This window comes from Chrysochloris asiatica, unplaced genomic scaffold, assembly GCF_000296735.1.
Source record: "Chrysochloris asiatica unplaced genomic scaffold, ChrAsi1.0 scaffold00094, whole genome shotgun sequence".
Lineage (NCBI taxonomy): Eukaryota > Metazoa > Chordata > Mammalia > Afrosoricida > Chrysochloridae > Chrysochloris > Chrysochloris asiatica.
Genome location: NW_006408612.1, coordinates 11,399,484 through 11,421,993, shown reverse-complemented (window position 1 = coordinate 11,421,993; position 22,510 = coordinate 11,399,484). Strand labels below are relative to the sequence as shown.

Genomic DNA, 22,510 nt, shown 5'->3' with positions numbered 1-22,510 from the left:
GTTATTACAAAAAATGTGCCTCTCAGACAGGTAATGTGTAAACCTGATTGCAAGGGGGAAAAAAAAAAAGTTTTGCTTTCAAACCAAGTGTCATACTGAAAAAGTAAGTAAACAAAAATGTATCTTCAATAAGCCTAACTACCTACATATACTTTAATGTACTCAGAATTCTGAAAGTGGTCATAGAATTCTAAAGGTAAAACACCCTGAGAGCTACAAATGAGTGCAATTCATGTCTACCCTACAACCATTTTCCCACTTCTTCCTTGGTAGAAAAAAAGCCCTAGGTTTTTTTTCAGACATTGCAGTGCCCTATGGGGAAAAACACAAACTCTTCTAAACCAATCATGAATATTCCAATCTTTGTTGCCAAATCCTCATTTTTTCTCGGCTTCCTTTGGCCTAGCCAAAAAAAAGATGATGTCAGCTGGGAAGTTTCTGGAATTTTTCTCCTTGATAAAAAGCAAGGACCCTGAGCATCCTAGGAAGAATTAAAAAACCCTGGGTCTCTGATGCTGACACCGAGCTGCTGGAGCAACTGTGAGAGCACCAGCCTCCACAGAGCTCGCCGTGAAACAGTAAGCACCCTTCGTGTTCAATTAACTTTAAATGTGGTATTCTAGTCTCTGCAGTCAGCATAAACTGCCTCATACAAGATTCCTAACCAAAAAAAAAAAGTTACAGGAAAGTAAGAAATCTTCTTCTCCTGTTGTTGCTGTTAGGTGCCATCGAGTCAGTTCCGATTCATAGCAGCAATTAGCACAACAAGCAAAGCACTGCCCAGTCCTGTGCCATCCTCAGAATCATTGCTAAGCTTGAGCCCAACACTGCTGCCACTGTGCCATTCCACCTTGTAGGAGAATCTTCCTCTTTTTGCCGACCCTCCACTTTACCTACCTAGCATGATGCCCTTCTCTAGGGACTGTTACTTCCTGATAATATGCCCAATTATTCTGACTTCTAAGGAACATTGTGGCTGTACTACTTCCAACATACATTTTTTTGTTCTTCTGGCAGTCTGTGGTACTTTTAATATTCTCCTCCAACATCATAACTCAAACATATCAATTCTTCTATGGTTTTCCTTATTCACTGTTCAACTTTCACATGCATACTGCTGAAAATACCATGGCTTGGAACAAGTGCACCTTAGTCCTCAAACTGACATCTTTACTCTTGAACACTTTAAAGAGGTCTTGTGCCGCAGATGTAACTAACACAATATGCTGTTTGATCTCCTGACTACTGCTTCCATGAATGTTGACAGTGCATCCAAGCAAAATGAAGTCTTTGACAATTTCAACCTTTTCTCCATTTATCATGATGTTATTTACTGGTCCAGTGGTAAAGATTTTTTGTTTTCTTCAAATTGAGGTGCAACTCATATTGAAAGCTGTGCTCTTTAATCTTCATCAGTTAGTATGTCCTCATTGCTTTCAGCAAGCAAGGTGGTATCATCTGCATATCACAGGTTGTTAATGAGTCTTCCTCATGCCTATTCTTCCTCATGCCTCAATCCTGATGCCATGCTCTTCATCATATAATCCAACTTCTCAGATTTGCTCAGCATTCAGATTAAATAACTATGGTGAAAGAATACAACCCTGGCACACACCTTTCCTGAATTTAAACCACTCAGTGTCCCCTTTTACTGTTCAAATGACTAGTTCTTGGTCTATGTATAGATTCCTCATGAGCACAAGTGTTCCATAATACTGAATCTACGCAATGTCGTCCATGGCTTAAAATGATCCACACAGTTGAAAGCCTTTGCACAGTCAGTAAGTCACAGGAAAACACTTTCTGGTATTCTCTGCTTTCAGTCAAGATCCATCTGATGTCAGCAACGATAGCCTACAATCCATGACTTCCTCTGAATCTGACTTGAACATCTAGCAGGCAGTTCCTAGTCAATGTACTGTGGTACCCATTTTTTAATTATCTTGAGAAAAATTTTACTTACATATGATATTAATGACATCATCCAATGATTTCCACATTCTGTTGGATCACCTCTCTCTGGAATGGGCACAGATAAGGATTTCTTCCAATTTCTTGGCATAGATGAGTGAGAGCATCCAGTGCTGCAGTTTGTTGAAATATTTCAATTTGTATTCCATCAATTCCCAGGCTTGTTCTTTGCCAGTGCCTTCAATGTGCCTTGGACTTCTTCCTTCAGTACCACTGGCTCTTGATCATATATTACCTCTTGAAATGGTTGAACATCATTTCTTTTTCGTACACTGAATCTGCATTCCTTCCATCTTCTTTTGGTGCTTTCTGCAACATTCAATATTTTGCCCATTGACTACTTCAATACTGCAAATGGATGCTTAAATTTTTTCTTCAGTTCTTTCAGCTTGAGATAATGCTGAACATGTTCTTCCCTTTTGGTTTTCTAAGTCAAGGTCTTTGTACATTTTGTTATATTTGACTGTCTTCTCAAGCTGACCTTTGAAATTTTCTACTCAGCTCTTGTACCTCCTCATTTCTTCCATTTGCTGTAGCATCTCTACAATGAAGAACAAATATCAGAGTCTCTTCTGACACCCATTTTGGTCTTTTTCTTCCACCTTGTCTTCTTAATCATCTTTTGCTTTCTTCCTTTATAATGTTCTTGATGTCATCCCACAACTAAATTTGGGTGAGATATGTTCAAGGTCATATTTTGGCTCTCATGGACATGGTTTAATTTCCTTCAGCTAAAGTCTGAACTTGCTATAAGCAATTGATAGTCTGTTCCACGGTTAGCCCCTGGCTTTGTTTTAGCTTGTTATGGAGCTTTTCCATTGTTTCTTCCCATTGTTGTTGTTGTTGTCAGGTGCCATCAAGTCGGTATGGGCTCATAGCGACCTTATGCACAGCAGATCCTGATCCTGGGCCAACCTCACTACTGTTGCCACGCTTGAGTCCATCGATGCTGCCACTTGACCCATCCATCTCATTGGGGGTCTTCCTCCTTTTCTCCAACCCTCACCTTACCAAACATGATATCCTTCTCCAGCGACTGGTCCCTCCTGACATTATGTCCGAAATATGCACTCTGGCTGTACTGCTTCCAAAACAGATCTATTGGTTCTCTTGGCACTTACAATATTCTCCTCCAACACCATAACTCAAATGCGTCAATTCTTCTACAGTCTTCCTTATTCAATATCCAGCTTTCGCATGCGTATGAGGTTACTGAAAATACCATGGCTTGGGTCAGGCGCACCTTAGTCCTCAAGCTGACATCTTTGCTCATCAACACTTTAAAAAGGTCTTGTGCAGCAGATTTGCCTAATGCAATACATTGTTTGCTTTCTTGATCTCCTGACTACTGCTTCCGTGAATGTTGACAATTGATCCAAGAAGAATGAAGTCCTTGACAACTTCAATCTTTTCTCCATTGATAAGAATGCTGTTTATTGGTCCAGTGGTTAGGATTTTTGTTTTCTTTACATTGAGATGTAATCCATACCGAAGGTTTGGTCTTTGATCTTCCAGAGATTCAAGCCAGATTCAGAAGAGGCATGGAATGAGAGATATCGTTGCTGATGTCCAATGGATCTTGCTAAAAGCAGAGTGTATCAGAAAGATGTTTACCTGTGTTTTATCGACTATGCAAAGGCTTTCGAGTGTGTGGATCATGACAAGCTATGGACAACATTGTGAAGTATGAGCATTTCAGAACACTTAATTGTGTTCATAAGGAATCTGTACATGGACCTAGAGGCAGTTGTTCGAACAGAATGTGGGAACACTGAATGGTTCAAAATTAAGAAAGGTGTGCGACAGGGTTGTATTCTTTCACCATACTTATTCAACCTGTATGCTGAGCAAATAATCTGAGAAGCTGAGTTATATGAAGAAACATGTGCCAACAGGATTGGATGAAGACTCATTAACAACCTGGGATATGCAAATGATACAACCTTGCCTGCTGAAAGTGAAGAGTACTTAAAACATTTACTGATGAAGATCAAAAAGCAGTCTTCGGTATGGATTACATTTCAATGTTTCTTCCCATAGATGTAATCAATTTAATTTGTGTGTATTCCATCCAATGAGGTCCATGTGTATAGTCATCTTTTATGTTGTTTAAGAATGGTAATTGCAATGCTTAAGTCATTGGTTTTGAAAAATTCTAACATGTGATTTCCAGTACTGTTACTATTACCATGCCATACTTTCCAATTACTGATCCTTCCTCTGTTTCCAACCTTTGTATTCCAATCACCAGTTATTATCTTTCCTCTTCTAGAAAATTAGGCAAAAGAGGACTAAAAAAAGATTCCCTGTGCCTTTTTCAGGAAAATAGTAGAGTCCACTGACACTACTTATCTGATTTCATATCCAGGTCCTACATATCTAAATTTTTATTCCAAGACCACTGTTCTAAGGAGTTCTTTTTTTTTTTAAAGTTACTTCATAAAGTTAAAATATCAGCTTTCAGTAGCTGAAGCTGGAACCTTATCAACAAAAGAAAGAGAACAGCAATTATCCAATGAACTCATGCAGTCAGCCTGGAGAACAAAGCCAGGAATATTTCCTCCCCACCCCAAGCCACAAGTTATAAAATGGGCTATAAAGACAGGCCTTCATTCCCTTGAGGAATTCACTGCTTCCTGCTTTACTGAAACTGTACATATATAACCTAGCAGATCACTTAGATTCCCAGACAGTGTGCAGGAAAGAGACTGCAACACAGAAGAGCTGAAAATGACTCATTCTGAAAATTCTTCTCTGCCATTTTATGGGAAGCATCTCACCCACAAGCATTCTGTAAATCATAACCTGACTGGCAGATTGCTATACCTCCACACTGGGAGATGAGTGAGGCTCATCATGGTGAACAAATTCCTGGATGGTGTGGACTTGCTGCATTAGGAGGTCACAGTAGAGGCGAAGTTCAGACATTTTGGTTTTCAGAGATTCGCTGGTTTCACTTATTTCTGAAAGGAACAGAGACAGATGTTCAATTAAATTATTTCCATATTCTTCAAGGCAATAAGCATAAATAACTCTTACTTGAGAACTGTGAGACACTGGAAATGGGATACATGGACCCTGGGATACAGGTGCCTTCTTCTATGTTGTTGTTAAGTGCTGTTGAGTCAGTTCTGACCCATAGCGACCTTGTATAGGGTTTCCAAGGAGCAGCTGGTGAGCTTGAATCGCCAATGTTATAGTTCAAACAGTTTTGCAGTCTAGTGCATTAACCCACAGCGCCACACCAGGACATAGACAACTAGAAATAAAATGGAAGTCCTATGTCTGCCATAAGTTTAGATTAATTTCTGGGTAATGAGTAACAGATCACTGGATGTTTTACACAGGGTATTTTCATTCTATTTACTGTCTTTTACTTGAATTATTTGTATTTCTTCTTTTGAAATAGACTTTTCTTGCCCATTACCCATTTTTCAATTTCAAATGCTTGGTTTTTCTCTTTAACTAGTTGCCATCAAGTCAACTCCAACTTCTGGCATCCCATGTGCATCAGAGTCGAGTTGTGCTCCACTGGATTTTCAGGTAGACTGCCAGGTCTTTCTTTTGATGAGTGCAGCTGAGCATGGTAACCGTAGCCAGAGACTCCGGGGTTTTCCCTTGCATAATTTGTAAACGTTCTTAGGGACAGCATTAAGGATAGCAGCCTTTTTTTCCTATTTATAGGCTACAAGTATACTTTTCCAGATCTGTCAGTCCAATCAATTTTCTTCTATGTTTTGCATACTGAAGTTTTTCAATTTTATATAATTAAAATCATTGTATAAAAACAGTCATTTATTTTCTTCTGTTCCTCCCCGGACTTCACTTTTACATTAACCATTCTCAGTATTTTTTCTCGACTTTTTTTTTTTTTAACTTTTTATTGTGAATAAAGTGAAGGTTTACAGAGCAGATCACCAGTTTTACATTCAACCAACCACACACTTCATTTCATCTTGATTGCAATCCTCTCAATGTGACATCACTAATCCCATTTCCTTCCTGTGTTTGTTTCTTGTTTCCATTCCTCCTTCTTTCCCAGCCCTTCTGAACTTTGTCCTCGGGTAATTGCTGCCCTTTAGATCTCAGAATGATTGGTCATTCTACAGTGTGAATACCTCACTAGTGGTGTTGTTCCCCCTATATACCTAACTATTGCTTAGCTGAAAATGGAGCCATGGAGTTGAGTTCAGTTCCACAACTGTAGGGGTGACCAAGGGTTATAGTCTTAGGTTCCTAAAATCTCTAGCTGATTAGTAAAACCTGGTCTTTTTTATTCTCAAAATATATATTTTTTTAATTTAATTTTCTTCTAAGATCTGTGTTGTTGTTGTTAAGTACCATTGAGTCGGTTCTGACTGACAGCAGCCTTGTATAGGGTTTCCAAGGTTGGAAAGCTTTGTAGAAGTCGAAAGCCTCATCTTTCTTCCATGGAGTGGTTGGTGAGCTTGAACCACACTGAACTTGTGGTTCGCAGTCCAGTGCTTATCTTCAGAGGCCATACATCCCCTAAACTCTCTTTGTTGTTGTCAGGTGCCATCGAGTCGGAACCGACTCATAGCGACCCCATGCACAGCAGAACGAAACAATGTCCGATCCTGGGCCAACCTCACTACTGCTGCCACACCCAAGTCCATCAATGATGCCACCTGGCTGATCCATCTCATTGGGGGTCTTCCTCTTTTTCTCTGACCCTCCACCCTACCCAGCATGACATCCTTCTCCAGCGATTGTTTCCTCCGGACAATATGTCCAAAGTAGGAGAGACGAAGTTTAGCCATCCTGGCCTCCAAGGAGCACTCTGGCTGCACTTCCTCCAAAACAGATTTATTGGTTCTTTTGGCAGTCCATGGCACTTTCAGTACTCTCCTCCAACACCACAACTCAAAGGCATCAATTCTTCTACGATCCTCCTTATTCACTGTCCAGCTTTCGCATCCATATGAGGCTATTGAAAACACAATGGCCTGGGTCAGGCGCACCCTAGTCCTCAAGCCGACATCTCTACTCTTCAACACTTTAAAAAGTTCCTGTGCAGCAGATTTGCCCAGTGCAATACGTCGTCTGATCTCTTGACTGCTACTTCCGTGAGTGTTGATAGTTGATCCAAGAAGAATGAAGTCCTTGACAACTTCAATCTTTTCTCCATTGATAAGAATGTTGTTTATTGGTCCAGTGGTAAGGATTTTTGTTTTCTTGACATTTAGATGTAATCCATATCGAAGGCTGTGCTCTTTAATCTTCATAAGTAAATGTTTCAAGTCCTCTTCACTCTTCAGCGATCAAGGTCGTATCATCTGCATATCGCAGGTTGTTAATGAGTCTTCCTCCAATCCTGATGCCACGTTTTTCTTCATAGAACCCAGCTTCTCGTATTATTTGCTCAGCATACAGGTTGAATAAGTATGGTGAAAGAATACAACCCTGTCTCACACCTTTCCCAATTTTAAAACTTTCAGTGTTCCCATGTTCTGTTCGAACAACTGCTTCTTGATCTAGGTACAGATTTCTTAGAAGTACAATTGTACTCTCTAAGTCTCCCTAGAGAGTTTAGAAGTACAATTGTACTTAATTGTACTTCTAAACTCTCTAGGGAGACTAAATATCCAGCCGTATCTAAGCTCTTCACATGCCAATATCTTCTAACCTAGAAATTTTTTTTAAGCAGTCAGATGGGAAAAAAAAATAAAAATACAGGCGATGTGGGTACTTCCCCACAATCACCATGCAATACAACGGCACTGCTTATAGCACACTAGTCAGAGGGCCAAAGTAGCTCTGTCTGCCTATTTGATTTCACCTAAATCAATTTCTAGAGTCTGTGGGAGCAAGATGAGACTTTCGGTTCCTGCAGAGACTTAATGTCTCAGAAGTCCTATACAGGGTCACTATGAGTCGCAACCAATTTGACAGTACTTAACAACAACTGGGTGGTACAAACGGTTATTACTAACTTAAAGTTTATAAGTTTGAGTCTACTCAGAGGTGTCTTGGAAGAAAAGTCTGGTGATTTACTTCTTAATTAATCAGCTATTAAAACCCCTCTGGAGCATAAAGAGTTCTCTCACAAGTGAGGTTGCCACGAACTGCAACTGACTTAACATAAACTGGTTTTTCAAATTAATTTCTGGCCCAACTTAAGTCTATCACTTCTTATACTGCCTTTAGCCACACTCTATCCATAATATTATTTTAAAGTTAATATTCATAATATTCTCCAAAAAATTCATGGAAAAATGGAATAAAAAGATAACGTAATTTTTTCCATGAAATTTCTGAAGCCTTCTCATATATTTGAAACCATTATAAATTTAATTCCAGGTCTTCATTTTTCAGTGCCCATAATTTGGTTATTTTCACTAATTTCAATAACTTCTATTGTTTCTTTATTTTAAAAGTATTATATACTCAAAGGAGCTCTGGTAGTGTAGTGGTTGTGAATCGGGCTGCTAACCTCAAGGTCGGAAGTTCGAAACTACCAGCTGTTCCGTGGGAGAAAGATGAGACTTTCTGCTCCTGTAAAGATTTGCAGCCTCAGAAATCCTGTGTAGGGTCACTATGAGTCGGAACCAACACCACGGTACTGAACAACAACAACAACAACATTATATACTCAATGAAAAATTTTGGGAAATAAAAGCAGAGATAGAAAATTAAATGAAACAACTGTAATCACTAGTCAGATAAATCGTTGTGCTCTTGTGAGCCTCCGAGTTGATTCCAACTCATAACAATCCTGTATACTTTCCAAGGAGAAGTTGGTGAGGTTGAACTGTCAACCTTGCACTTAGCAGTCTAGTTCTTATCCTCCAGAGCTACACCAGTCCAGATATAAGTACTATTATTATTGCCTCATGATATCAACATTTGGTTAATACCATAAATAAGATGCCGGGCTCTTGATTTTCTTTTAATCTTTTTAAATAAGCAATATATGCACATTGCAAAATCAAAAGGTAGCCAAGGGTATGAAGTGAAATTGAGTCTCCTTCCCACACATTTCCCTTTCAGAGGTACAAACTTAACCAATTCTCACATACCTTTCTGAGTTAGTCAGTGCATACTAACACCACATGTATTTCTGAATCCTGTATTTTTCAATGATCAACACTGGGTACTTTCTGACCTCATTAAAATTCCTTATAAACATCTTAATCATTACATAATTTATCACCTATGGAATCATTGTAAGATATACATATAGTAATTTGCCCTGTGTTCTTGGTAAGACAGAACTATGTAAGCTTGGAATTTAAGAGCCTTCAATAAGGACTCCAGGCTACTAACTAACCTAACTAACAGGTTAGGTGAGGTGATGAGATAAATTGTAGGGTGAAGGCTGTCCAGACAAGAGAGGCCCACTGCATAGCACTTCATTATTACTGGATAAAATTGAACCATTTCATAGGAGAAGGGCTGGAGTTTTCAGTAAGTCATATGACCCAAAAGAAAAGCTATGGACATGGAAGATCCGTGCACTTCCTGATTGGCAAGAGACTTTCATGCATGTGAGAAGGCAGTACTTCTCATCTGGGAACATGGCAGTTCCACAATGGAAAGCATCTCAGACTTTGCCCTATGCATCTCTCCATTTACATCCTTTTTCCTACCATAAATCTTTAAGTATAGCACTTTCCCTGAGTTCTGTGAGTTATCCCAGTGTGGGAATCAGCAAGTCAAAAGTGAAGAAGCCCAGGGGGACACCGGAATATGTGGCTAGCATTCTCAATGGGTAGAAGGAAACCCCTGAATTTCTAACCGCCCTATACAGCACTTAACAACAACAACAACAAAGGTCAGAAGTGAGGGTATTGTGCAAGATATCAAACTTACAGCTTGTATCCACCTATTTGACAGTCTGTCCTTTTAACTTGTGATATTCTGGCCTAGCTTCTGGTGGCTATGGTCAGAAAAAGAAGTGCCACATGGGTAGCTGATGTCAGAACTGAACAGAAAAGTAGGAAAGTGGAAATTTGATATTTAATCATTCTTATTCTTGTAAGTGGAGTCCTGGTGTAGCACTGGGGGTTAATATGCTGGACTACAAGTCAGTTTGAACAGCAATGTCGGCGGTTCAAGTTTACCAGCTGCTCCTAGGAAACCTTATACTACTAGGTCGCTGTGGGTCAGAACCGAAATGACGGCCCTTAACAACAGTCTTGTAAGTAACACAGTTTACACAACTAGTTCTCTAAATTTAAACCTTTGCTTTGTTTACAATTTTTTTACAATGATAACCATTTCTTGGAATGTATTACTAAAAGTGGACATGACAAATTTATATCCGTTTAAGAAAGTACTATCACCACCAAAGGGAAAAATCTATTAATCACCTTTTTCTTTTTTAGTTCTCGTGTCAGTCAAACAGGCTTTGGAACTCCCCAGAGCAACCAACCACCTTTGTCTTTCCGCTGCATTCACTGCTTTCATGTAGAAATGCTGCTCTCCTGGAATGATTAATTCCATTCTTGTATTGTCTGCTGAATGGACTGTAATGATGACAGAAAAATATAGTCACAGACATACGTAATTCAGGGAAATCAAAATATCAATCTTAACACAAGGTCTCAACACTTGATACAAAAACTATGCTTGGAGGCAGCCAGTTCCAATCCCTCAGGGGCAATCTTATAGCACCTTCCAAACCACCATTCTCACATATACTCTGGCTGGCTGTGATGCCAAACTTGTGGTGGAATATGAAGGAAAAAACCAGCAATGACTGAACTACTGAAAAGTGAAAACAAAGAGTTCTTTCCCACGGGAGACACCGGAATATGTGGGCTCTTAAATACATATATGGCCCTGGCACACTTATCACACACTATTTACTTGCTCCTCGAAAACAGACTCTACATTTCCAAGTCTAGGAAAGTATCTGACATACAGCACAGTAAATGGTAATGGACAGTCATCTTGCACTAGAACAGCTGTTGTTGCTACTAAGTGCCATCAAGTAAATTCTGACTCACAGTGACGCTATACAGGGTTTCTGAGGAGCAGCTGGTGGGTTTGAACCACCAACCTTGTGGTTCACAGTCCACTGCTGATCCTACAGTACCACAAGTAGTTCTCAATTAATGCAGTTTATCATAATCACCTGGAAGGAAAAATGCACATATTTTGGAGACTTTGCCCTCTTCCCCTCCTTCTAACTCCTCCCCTTAATACCTTGAAAAAAGAGAATTAAACAAGAATATTCACAGACAGTCCCAAATGTTTTAAGATTAAATTTGTAGGTGAGTGAGGGAATACAAGGTCAAGAGAGCACTCCCATCACAGATGCCTGATGGATCATCAGATCTCCGGATCAGCAGAGATAAAGATAGACGATGTTTAACAAAAAAGGGGGAGTAGTTAATCTTTCATTTCAGGAGCAGAGGACCATTAAGAGGGAAGAACACAAGCGGAGCATGGCATCCTAACCACAGAAGTAGCGATATGAGAGATGGAAACAGAGGTGAAGGCATAGAGAGACAAAGCAGCTGAGGACTCTAAACTCATGGAAAGAGAAAGGCTGTGTGCCAGTGGGCATGAGGCTGGCTTGCAAAATGTGCTCCATGATCATTTAAACGAATATATTTTTTCTTTTTGGTTTGTGTACATGAAAGAAAAAAAAGAGGGACTAGAGGCAAATACTGTTAATTGATGGTGCATAGAAGGGTTTATAATCACTGCTATGAAACAAAATACAATTGGTTGAATACAAAAGTGATGTTCTGTCCTGTAAACTATCACTCAATTCACAATAAAAGGTTTTAAAAAGATTAAATTTGTGTTACCCCACAAAAAAAAACAACCCTCTGTTGCTAAATCAATTCTGACTCATAGTGGCACTAAGGGACAGAGTAGAGGGTCCCATACCGTTTCCGAGGCTGTCTTCTTTACAGAAGCTGAGCAGCTAGCAGCTTCAAACTGCTAATCTCTGAAGTAGCTGTCAGGCACACAACTTTTGTGCCACCAATCCTCCTTAAATTTGTGCTACATCAATACTAATTACCCAGCATTTACTCAGCTCTGAGCAGTGCTAGTAGAGTAGAAGATCGAAGGGGAGAGAAATATAGTTTTTACTGACAATTTAATCAAAGAAACCAAATTAGCAAACCAAAAATAACCAACAAACTAAAATATTGAACTCTCTGGTACAGATTTCATTTGAAATTACAACTCACAAGAAGGTAAGAAGCAAGAAATAAAAGGCTTTAAGAAGAATCTGAAAGTAGGATTTGGTTAAGAGAAAGACTACAAAAAAAGTTATGAAGGGAAATAAAAAAACAAATGTGTTGAGAAAATAGGGAGACAAGCCTCAACAGAACCTTGTGACCTACTGTAGAATACAGGCAGTTCTAGGTTACAAATGAGATCAGCTCCTAAGTGTGAACCTGAATGTGTATGTGAACAGTTGTATATGATTTTTGGTAGTGGTGATTGTGTGCTACAGAGTGGGTTCTAGCTCACAGACATTTAAATCTTTATGGGAGCAGAAAGTATTATCTTTCTCCCACCAAATGGCTGATAGATTAGAACCGCTGACCTTGCAGTTAACAGTCCAGCATGTAACCCACAATGCTACCAGAGATTCTTTAGTGGCCAAGAACTTAAAGCTTTTTAACTTATTTCATGCTGCAGGCACAGGAAGTGAAAATGATTCAATGAGCCATTTGTTGTTACAATCCTCCTAAAGTGAGGGCAAATTTCTATACTATTAAAGGGCAAGTAGGAGCTATCCATTGTAGGCTAAGCACTGGACTGCTAACCACAAGGTTGGCAGTTCAAGCCACCAGCTGCTTCTCAGAAACCCTATACAGGGTTGCTATGAGTAGGAACCAACTTAACAACACATAACACAATAGAAGTTTCTCCATTATTTAAGTCGTAAGTCTGACAGTTCCAACCTGGGGGCTTTTGTTAATGATATTCAGGAATGGACAGGCTGTTGTTATTGTTGTTGTTATTATTAGGTGCCATCAGTTCTGATACACCGCAAAACTATGCACAACAGAACTAAACACTGCCCAGTCCTGTATCATCCTCACGATTGTTGCCATATTTGAAACCGACTGCTGCTGCCACTGTGTCAATCCATCTGGCTAGGGGGCCTTCTTTTTCACTGACCCTCCACTTTAACAAGCCTGATGTCCATTTCCAGGGAATGAGAGAGGAAATCTTGTCATTGGCTTCTAAGGAACATTCTGGCTATACTTCTTCCAAAACAGATGTGTTTGTTCTTCTGGAAGTCCATGGTATTTTTAATATTAGCCTTCAACACCATAATTCCAATGCATCGCTTCTTCTACAGTCTTCCTTATTCATTGTTCAACTTTCAAGTGCATAAGAGGCAAATGAAATACCATGGCTTGGGTCAGGCACACCTTAGTTCGCAAACTGGTATCTTTTTGCTCATTAACACTTTAAAGAGGTCTTGTGCAGCAGATTTGCCTCTTGTAATACATCATGTGATTTTTTGATGGCTGCTTCAAGAGTGTTGATTGCTGATCCAAGCAAAATGAAGTTTTTGACAACTTCAATCTGTTCTCTATTATCATAAAGTTATTTATTGGTCCAGTTCTGAGGATTTTTGTTTCCTTTACACTGAAGTGCAATCAATACAATGTTCCGCTACTCTCCAAACATTCAAAAGTAGTCCACCTCTCCTTCTTCCTAGTCTGTCTTAGTCTGGAAGCTCCATTGAAACTTGCTTACCACAGGTGATCCTGCTAGTATTTAAATACCAGTGGCATAGTTTCCAGCATCACAGCAACAGGCAAACCACCACAGTACAATCAACTGACAGATGAGTGGTGGACAGGCAAGGTAGAGCCAAATTATGAGTGGTTCAAGAAGTTCTAAATTAGACAATTAACTACTGAAATCAATGGCCAAGTGACTCAGGTATATTTGGTAGCTTCAACCAAGAGCTCACCATGTCAAAGGAACTACCTTTCATGAAGGAAAAGTATTCAAACTATAGAGAAACTAGACAGGTTGGAAGGATTTTAACATCCACACCTCTCATGACCTATCATCTTTAGAATTCAGTTTCCAACATTTACAATACCTTTCTACAATGAAAACAAAAGAGAACACTTATAGACTAGCATGAACTCTAATGTAGCATCACAAGAAACTGTAATTCAAATCCAAAGTGTAAGACTAGCACAAGTATTTTAAATTTCTATTCAAAGTACATTTATAGAGGGAGCAATAGCAAAAACAGTTTAACAATGCTAAATGTCTGTTTTCTGGTTACTGAGAAAATAAATGGTATTAGAGGATTCATAAACTTAGTTGCTGTTGTTGTTAAGTGCCGCCGAGTTGATTCTACTCATTGTTGTTAAGTGCTGTCGAGTCGGTTCCAACCCATAGTGACCCTGTATAGGGTTTCCGAGGAGCAGCTGATGAGCTTTAACTATCGACCTTGAAGTTCAAACAGCTTTGCAGTGTGGCACATTAACCCACAGTACCACACCAGGACTCCTCATAGTGACCCTGTATAGCGTTTCCAAGGAGCGGCTGGCAAGATTCAATCATTGACCTGTGGTTCAAATGACCTTTCAGTCCAATACTTGTCCAACCACACCAGGACTCCTAAACTTGGCTAGGAATGCTTTTATCTGTTGGCTGGAGTATAATATAGAACACACTTTACTATCTAACTTCAAATTCCTCTAATTTCATATATTCACTTACCTTTAATTTCACAAACTGCCATTTTTATACTTCCTTTACTTCCTTTGCAAACATCATCCTGTGAATCATAGTAGGATAGGATTCCATTATCTAAAACAAACCAACGAGGCTGCCAACCTACAAAGATCATAAATAGCAAAAGGTTAGTAAGGGAAGAAATGACTTTCACCACATAGAAAACTATGATTTCAAACCCTGCCATTCACACTATTTCCTGGCTCTAACGTAACATTCTGACAATGTTCAAGTCTTGCCCAAGTTGTGCTTGTTTCAATCCATACTTTGCTAGGAGAGATTTCTGAGGCAATCTCTAGATCAGCCAAAGTATAAGAAGTAATATCTGTATTTGGTTCACATGCTTCTCATTAACAGCCCATAAAGACCCTTCTATTGTCAATAATAGCCCTACACAGAGTACAGCATAACTAATGCTTTTTCCTAAAAGGAAACAGAATTGGGTTATAATGTAATAAAAAAAGCAACAGATGACACGGATTCTAACTCCAGTGTCATTCTTTCAGATTGTTATTGTTGTTGTTGTTAAGCACTGCTGAGTCCATTCCGACTCATAGCCACCCTTGTATAAGGTTGCTAAGGAGTGAGTGGCTGGTGAGTTTGAGCTGCTGACCTATGGTTCAAACAAACCTTGCGGTCCAGTGCTTTATCCCACAGTACTACAGATAACCTGGGGTAAATCTTTTCATTTCAAAAACCCTTTAAAATTTCTAGTTTCCAAAGAGTCAGCTGACCTATATGACTTCGCAGGTACCATCCACCTCTAATTTCAAAATGTACCCTTCTCTTCTTTTATAAAGCAAGTTCGCTAAGCAAACCCCACTGCATACAAGTGTTAAATGAATTCCAGTCTCTCTCACAGAAGCTGCAGGCACTGTGCTAAGAATGCGGAAGTCTTCCCCCTTCCCTTCTCTGTTTAAGGAGTTTTGGTAACTCCTGAGTTACAAGCTGAGCCGCTAGGTACAAGATCTGCAGTTTGAATCCACCAGCTGTTCCATGGCAGGGAGAGGAGGCTTTCTGCTCCCGTAAAGATTTTCAACCTCAAAACCAGCTACAGGGTCTCTGTGAGGTATACAACCACCCACACCATTACCCTTCTCTGCTGCTGAGCAGCTACAACAGAAGATGCTAGAAACTGCCATTTCTAATTCATTATCTATCCCATGACTAAAGCCCACAACTGCAGACTTGGTTCTAAGGCAAAGCAAGTAATAAGGATGATAGCCTCAATGTGCAAGTCCAACTCCCCTTAGAGACCAAACTCAGCACACGTTACTAATCTGCAATAGTTCTCCAACACAATTACCAAGCTAGAGGCAGTGTGACTATCTTTGCTGTTTATGTGACTATTAAATCGCAATTGAGCACAAATGCTCTGGACTAACATATACCACTTTTTAGACCACAGGTGTTCAAATTCTAGTTATTTGGCCCATAGATTACTCTACCACTCCTGCTGGGGTGTTGCAGGATCAGCACTGGACTGGGAACCACAAGGTCGGCAGTTCAAACCCACCAGCCACTCCTTGGGAACCCTATACAGGGTCGCTATGAGAAGGAACCAACTTGATGGCACTTAACAACAACTCTATCATTAATCAATTCCATTTTTCCTGGACCAGATATCACCTAAAATAGTCGTACAAAGGAAAAGTATCCTTATCCTTCGATATAGACCCCAGAATTACTTGTCCAAAAGGCTTCACCTATTTTACTTTAGAAATGGCAATGCTGAGTTACCACAAAAAAGGTTATGACTGCACGCTGTATATCCTGTTTAAGAAAGCAGGGAATGTCATAATACAGTTAAGAAAGATGGATATGCAAAATAATTAAAAACAAGTTTCAGATGCCTAGAAAATTCATTAAGAAACACTATAGTCTACAATGATATGTAGCAGATTAGAAAGTGAGTTCTTTATGGACATCACATTTATCTTGTTCATCACTCCATTCCCAGCCATCTAAAATGATGCCTAGCACACAGCAGGTGCTAAGTATTTCTTGAGTGATTAAACAAATAAATGAATGGGTGGATGAATAGATAGATACCAGAAAAGTGAGATATCACATGTCATCATGAGAGTACACAGATGCAGCATGGATCCATGAGAGTATACTACATCCAGTATGGACAACAAGGATGTGAACATCATCTTTCAATCAGCCATTCACCTTGGCTAACAAACTATGGAGTAGGGGAAGGAGGGGGGAAAACACACCCCTCCAACCCAAGTCCAGTATGCTTATAGGACAAATTGTGATTTTGCCAGTCTATATATTGTAACTAGCTGTTGTTGTTGTTGTTGTTAAGTGCCATGGAGTTGGTCCCGACTCATAGCAACCCTGTACAGGGTTTCCGAGGCTGTAAATCTTTACGGGAGCAGAAAGCCTCATCTTTCTTCCGCGGAACAGCTGGTAGTTTCGAACTGCTGGCCTTGCGGTTCGCAGCCCGGTTCGTAACCACTACGCAACTAGATATTTCCTGAAAACAAGCATTGCGTAAAATGATTGATTCATTTAGAATATATAGCAACTTAAAAGGTAACCATGGTTGTGGTGATAAAAATTTTGAAAACAGGTGAGAATTGCATGATATGATGAACATAATTAATGTCCATGAATTGTACATTTAAACATGATTAAAATGGCAAAATTTTGTTATTTATATTTTAGTGTAACCATTTTTTAAAGATAACTATGATTGGAAATAGCAATCAAATTAAGTTTGTTAATTATCTCTACGTACTCTTTTGGAGAAATCTTTCATAAACAACCTCTAATTGATTCACACATTTATATAACACAGAGCTGATCCTGTAAAAATGATTCCCTAGGTAGTTCCTTCTTCATTTTTAAAAATTTTTATATTTTAGAAAACACAATCTTCTTACCTCCAACTACCAAAAGTTACTGAATCCTATTCTCTACAAATCATTATCAAACAGCACTGTCATTAAACTAGAAGGTTCCTTAAAGATCATTTAATATGAACAGCTGCTCCTCCTTCTGACCTAAGAGGAACTAAAATTATTAATCAGCATGCCACAGAAACAAAATGTAAAATTTTAAATGGATTTTTTCAAAACAAAACATTTTGTTTCAGAAGCTTCTACACCCCAAGCTATAGCAATGGCAAAGACTGAAACCTAAAAGCACATGTGGTTTAAAAGCTCACCCAGCTGAGACAATACCACAGGGCATGAGGAAATGTGCCACTAAGCCTACTTTTCATACCAGGTCTTACGATTATGACTCATCCCAAACCCCACTGCTCTGGGCTAAGCAAAGTGCTTCTAAGGCATTACCTCCTGAGACACTGGATTTAAGTTCGCTTAAGGATGATCATTTGCATCTCAAAGAATAGAAACTATTATCTGAAAGTTTAACACCATAACTCAACTAAACAGTATAAACCTTCTCACAATTATTCAAATGAAAATGCTAAATTTAAAAAATCATTATTTCCCTCACTTAAAAAGGTTTCCTGTTGACTGGGGGGCGGGGGTGGGGGGTAGCGGGTGGCAAGATGGCAGAGTAGGCAGACTTAGTGAGCATGAGCAGACCACGGAACAAAGATATGGTAGAAAGCAAGTAAAACAGATATAAATGCTGATTCTGGAACCCTGAGCTTCAAAGGATAGGTCAGAGAGGTGGACTGAGTGTCAACTGGAAGAACTTAGCTCATCAGAAGAGTGAGAGGGGAAAGAAAATAATAAAAATGGGTGCACAGTCAGGTGGTGTGGTGCCGCGCCAGCCATCTTGAAATTTTGCAAATGGCTGTTGATACAGTGGCATCCGAGTGCAGGATGAGGCTGAAGGATGGAGGCAAGGGGGATGTGGTTTTCCCTTATTCCATACCCTCCCACACCCAGTAGCCAGCCAGCCATGCCCAACCCCTGCCCTCACCAAGCCCTCCTGTATGCAGCATCTGCTCTGTCTGGGGTTGGGCACCTAGAGTGCCATCCCTGCTTCTGAAGGCAAACCACCCTGAACACAAACAGTGAGCAGAGAACTGCATTCACACTTCCAGTCACTCACATGCACCAGGAAACAGGTGGAGAGTGCCTAAGGACACACCAACATACAATCATCAATTAAATATAAATACACAGCACTACATTTTGTCTCAGAGAAAACCATTTCCGCTTCATGAAGCTACAAGACAGAGTGTCTCAAACAAGAGACCAAAATGCACAGAAATTCTAACATTAGAAATAATATCAGAACTACTTGGTAAGAAATTTAAAAAATATTTAGGTACCTTCACTGGATTAAGAGCAAAACAGAAAAAACTTTAGAATAATTCAAGAAAACACTGCATGAACTGACAAAAGAAATGAAAAATTGGAAACCATACAAAAACAGTAATTAGAAAGCTAGATGATTGATTAATAGTAAGAATTCAGAAACAGTACACTGAAAGATCAAAAAAGTAGAGCTAAATCAATGGAAGGCCAAATTACTGAGCTTGAAGACAAATCTAGAGGAACAATCAGAAAAAAAATTTTTTAAGTTCAAAGAAAGACTAAGATTTACATGAGGCACTCTCAAGAGGTATAATTTTTCAGTAATTGGAGGAATTCAGGAACAGGAAGAGGCCAAAAAAAAAAAACCCACAGGAAAATATTGTCCAAGAATTGCTGTAAGAAAACTTCCCTGATATCAAGAAAGATGAGAAGATAGTCATTTAGGTTCAACAAACTCCAAACAGGATAGACCCTAAAAGAAAATCACCAAGACATGTATATTATAATCAAAATTTTCAAAACCAAAGAAAAGAAAAGAATCCTGAAAGCAGTCCTGAAAAACAAAGTTACCCACAAAGGAAAACTAATAAGATTAAACTCTGATTTCTCAGCCAGAAACCTTGCAGACAGGAAGACAATGGAATGGCATGTATGAAACTCTGAAAGAAAAAAAGTGCCAACAAAGAATCATGCCCAGCAAAGCTGTTCATCAAATATGATGGCAAAATTTGGACATTGCCAAATAAACAGAAATTAAAAGAATCTGCAAAAACCTTACAACAAAATACTAGACCAAACTTACAAAAATATGCTAAGGGGAGGGGGGGGGAGTCTATGGACAAAGAACCAGCAATACCGGACAACATATATGAATATATGATAATATCACTCAGAAGTATTCAAAGTAAAACAGACCTACAAGACTGAAGACCTAACCAGAGATTCCAGTTTGCAACAACAAAAAACAAAGTAAAAAAGAGGACATACTGTAGTTACAGAACTTCCAAATGAAGAGGAAATCACGTCAATTTCAAGGAAAAAAATCAAAATAAACCTAACTGTAACCTTAAAACTATAATACGCACTGGACTTGCCAACCACAAGGTCAGAGGTTTGAGCCTACCAATTGCTCTACTGAAAAAAGATGAGACTTTTCAATCCCTCGAACATTTAAAAGCCTAAGAAACCCTATAAGGGCTTGCTATGAGTTGGAACTGACTCAAAGGCACTAACATCATCAATAAAGCCTAACACTAGAGAAAGTCTAACAACTAGCGCTATCTCAACCTCTACCCCTAACACTAACCCTAGTCATAACACTACAAGAAGTCCTAGCTGGGTCTAGCCTTTACCCAGCCATAGTCCTAACCCTAACTCCTATCCTGTCCCCCTCCAAAAAAACCACAGTGGAATTTTTCCATGAACTTTTAGAAGTCCCCTTGTATTTATTTAAACGTTTTTAGCTGTTTCCAACTAAATTCTATTTTCCAATTATGTAACAAAAGTTATCTGGGGGAAAAAAAGGTTTCCTGTTAAAACATGTCATTTATATACAAGTAAATTGTTTGAATTTTTATGTAAGCAAAAAAACATATCCATGACCTGTGCTGCTATAAATCTTTTTTGAAAAACAGGGCAACAGTGACCATCCTCAAAAGGAAGGGCACAAGGTCAGGTCACTAGTTGAATGTACCACAAAATTACTAAGAGGTTCATACCTTTAGCAGAGAATGATCCGCAGATCGAGATTTATTTTGCTGGGCCAAGAAATCTGTTTGCTATTTAAATTCATTTTAAACTCATTCCCCCTTCCTCTAATTTGGTGAGACCATAGAATTCTAGAGTTGGAAGGCATCTTAAGGATAACTAGTTGACCACATTGACCTTAAAAGACAGATCCTCTGAAATAAATAAGTGACTCGCCTTTACTGCTGGCTGAAGGCCAGGATAGAACTAGCACTCAGACCTAAAGCATTTTTAATGTTAATGCTATCACGGCCAGGCGTCCTTCCCTTCAAGCTCTCATTTCTACAGAAACAAGTAACTCTTTGGAGTTCTTCCTTCCAACCCACCAAACTTTGGTGCACGTACCGCACTTTCTCCCACGATTTCTCACCATTTACCTGAATTCCAAACCATAAGGATACCTCACTGACAATCAAAAGAACATTATCTAGGGGCAGCTTCCAAAACTATGAATACCAAGTTCTAACAGCTTCACCAAATGACGTTTTAAACATTATGTTGCTAAAGAACTTAAGAGATATATACAGATTTCTTCAAATAAAACCTGATCTTAAAGGGTCCAGTCCAGTCCAATACTCCGACAAAATGCAGATCATTAAGTGTAAATAAAAAAAGAGATTGAAACGACACAAGTACGGTGACTGGGAATTGTTCCGGAAGCTACAGGAGACAAACAGAAGTATTTTCACAAATGCCCAGAAGTGAGCAGGTGCACTTCCCACCATCGGGAAGGTACGCAGTCCCGAACTCTCCCCCGCAAAGGCCATTTAGGCTCTACCAGGAACAGAGAAGGATTAAGCCGAACACCAGGTAGAGCCCATTCGCTTTGAGTCTTACCGCCTAAGCTCGCCCAAGCCACTCGCCTCTCGCCGTTGCCCCCAGTTGCACCCGAGTCCACATACCTGTGAGATAATTGGTCCACTTGTACAGAACCCCCTCCATCCTTCAGAGCCCCGCGCCGCGCATCCTCCTGGCCCGGCGTCGGCCCCGGTGATGGGGAAGGCGCGGAGCGTACGGCGAGCGCGGAGCAGCCCCTCCCGGCTCCCTCGGGCCCCTCTCCGGGTGCCCCCCGCCGGCACCTAGCCGCCCCGAGTCCGTCCGCACCACAGGGACGTGGCGGCCCTTAGAGGCCGAGCTGGCAAGCGTCGCGGGAAGCTCGGGAGCCGCTAGGAGCGGGCTCGGGCATCCCCAGGTGAGGCGTAGTAGCCGCAGTTGTAAGAGCACTGCCGCGACTAGCCTCCCGCTAGCTCTTCCGCGGCCCGGCGAGCCCTCCTCCTTGCCTGTCTACCTTCCTACCCCCCGCCCCCCGCCCCCAGGCGCCCCGTTTGTTTTCATTGACCCCGACGTCGCTTTCACTTCCTGGATAAAAGGGGCAGGCTCGTCCCGGGAAACCCCTCCCCGGCGGCGGAGCTGAAGGAGCGGGCGCGGCCTAAAGGCCCTGCTGAGGCGCGGGAGGCAACTCGAGAAGGTCGGGCTGGCGCGGCGCATCCTCAGCCTCCCTGTCAGTGCACCTTCCCTCCTCCTGCTGCTTCCTCAGGCCTTTGACCGATGGTCGGGGCTCCCCGGTCTCTGAGGTCCGGGTCGGCCCGTCTCCGAAGCCAACGACTCTGGACCCATGACAGACCAACTTGGATCCTGCTGCGCGCGCACTTCAGGGATACCGGAGCTCCGCACGCCCTGATCCCGCTGGCAGTGATTTAAACCCTTCGGGTTTTCATATAACTGTGCCTCAGGTCCTTTCGGTGCTTGTTTTCCCTCAAGAAAATGACTTCCTAGTTCTGTTTCCTTCTTACCCTGCTTCTCACAGCTCGGGAACCAACAAGTTATTTCCTACTCCT

At 40.5% G+C, this 22,510-nt stretch overlaps 1 protein-coding gene across 1 annotated transcript in view; it reads right to left on the bottom strand.

The window, feature by feature from the left end:
- The window catches only part of PLEKHA3 (pleckstrin homology domain containing, family A (phosphoinositide binding specific) member 3), a 38,968-nt gene extending 17,254 nt beyond the window's left edge, over window positions 1-21,714 (bottom strand). The window contains exons 1-4 of the mRNA XM_006866690.1: window positions 21,575-21,714; window positions 14,662-14,778; window positions 10,305-10,460; window positions 4,798-4,934 (exon numbers count right to left, since the gene is read on the bottom strand). Coding sequence (XP_006866752.1) covers window positions 4,798-4,934; window positions 10,305-10,460; window positions 14,662-14,778; window positions 21,575-21,614 — 450 coding nt within the window. The 5' untranslated portion in view covers window positions 21,615-21,714. The remainder of the gene's footprint in view (window positions 1-4,797; window positions 4,935-10,304; window positions 10,461-14,661; window positions 14,779-21,574) is intronic.
- Window positions 21,715-22,510: the final 796 nt, after the last annotated feature.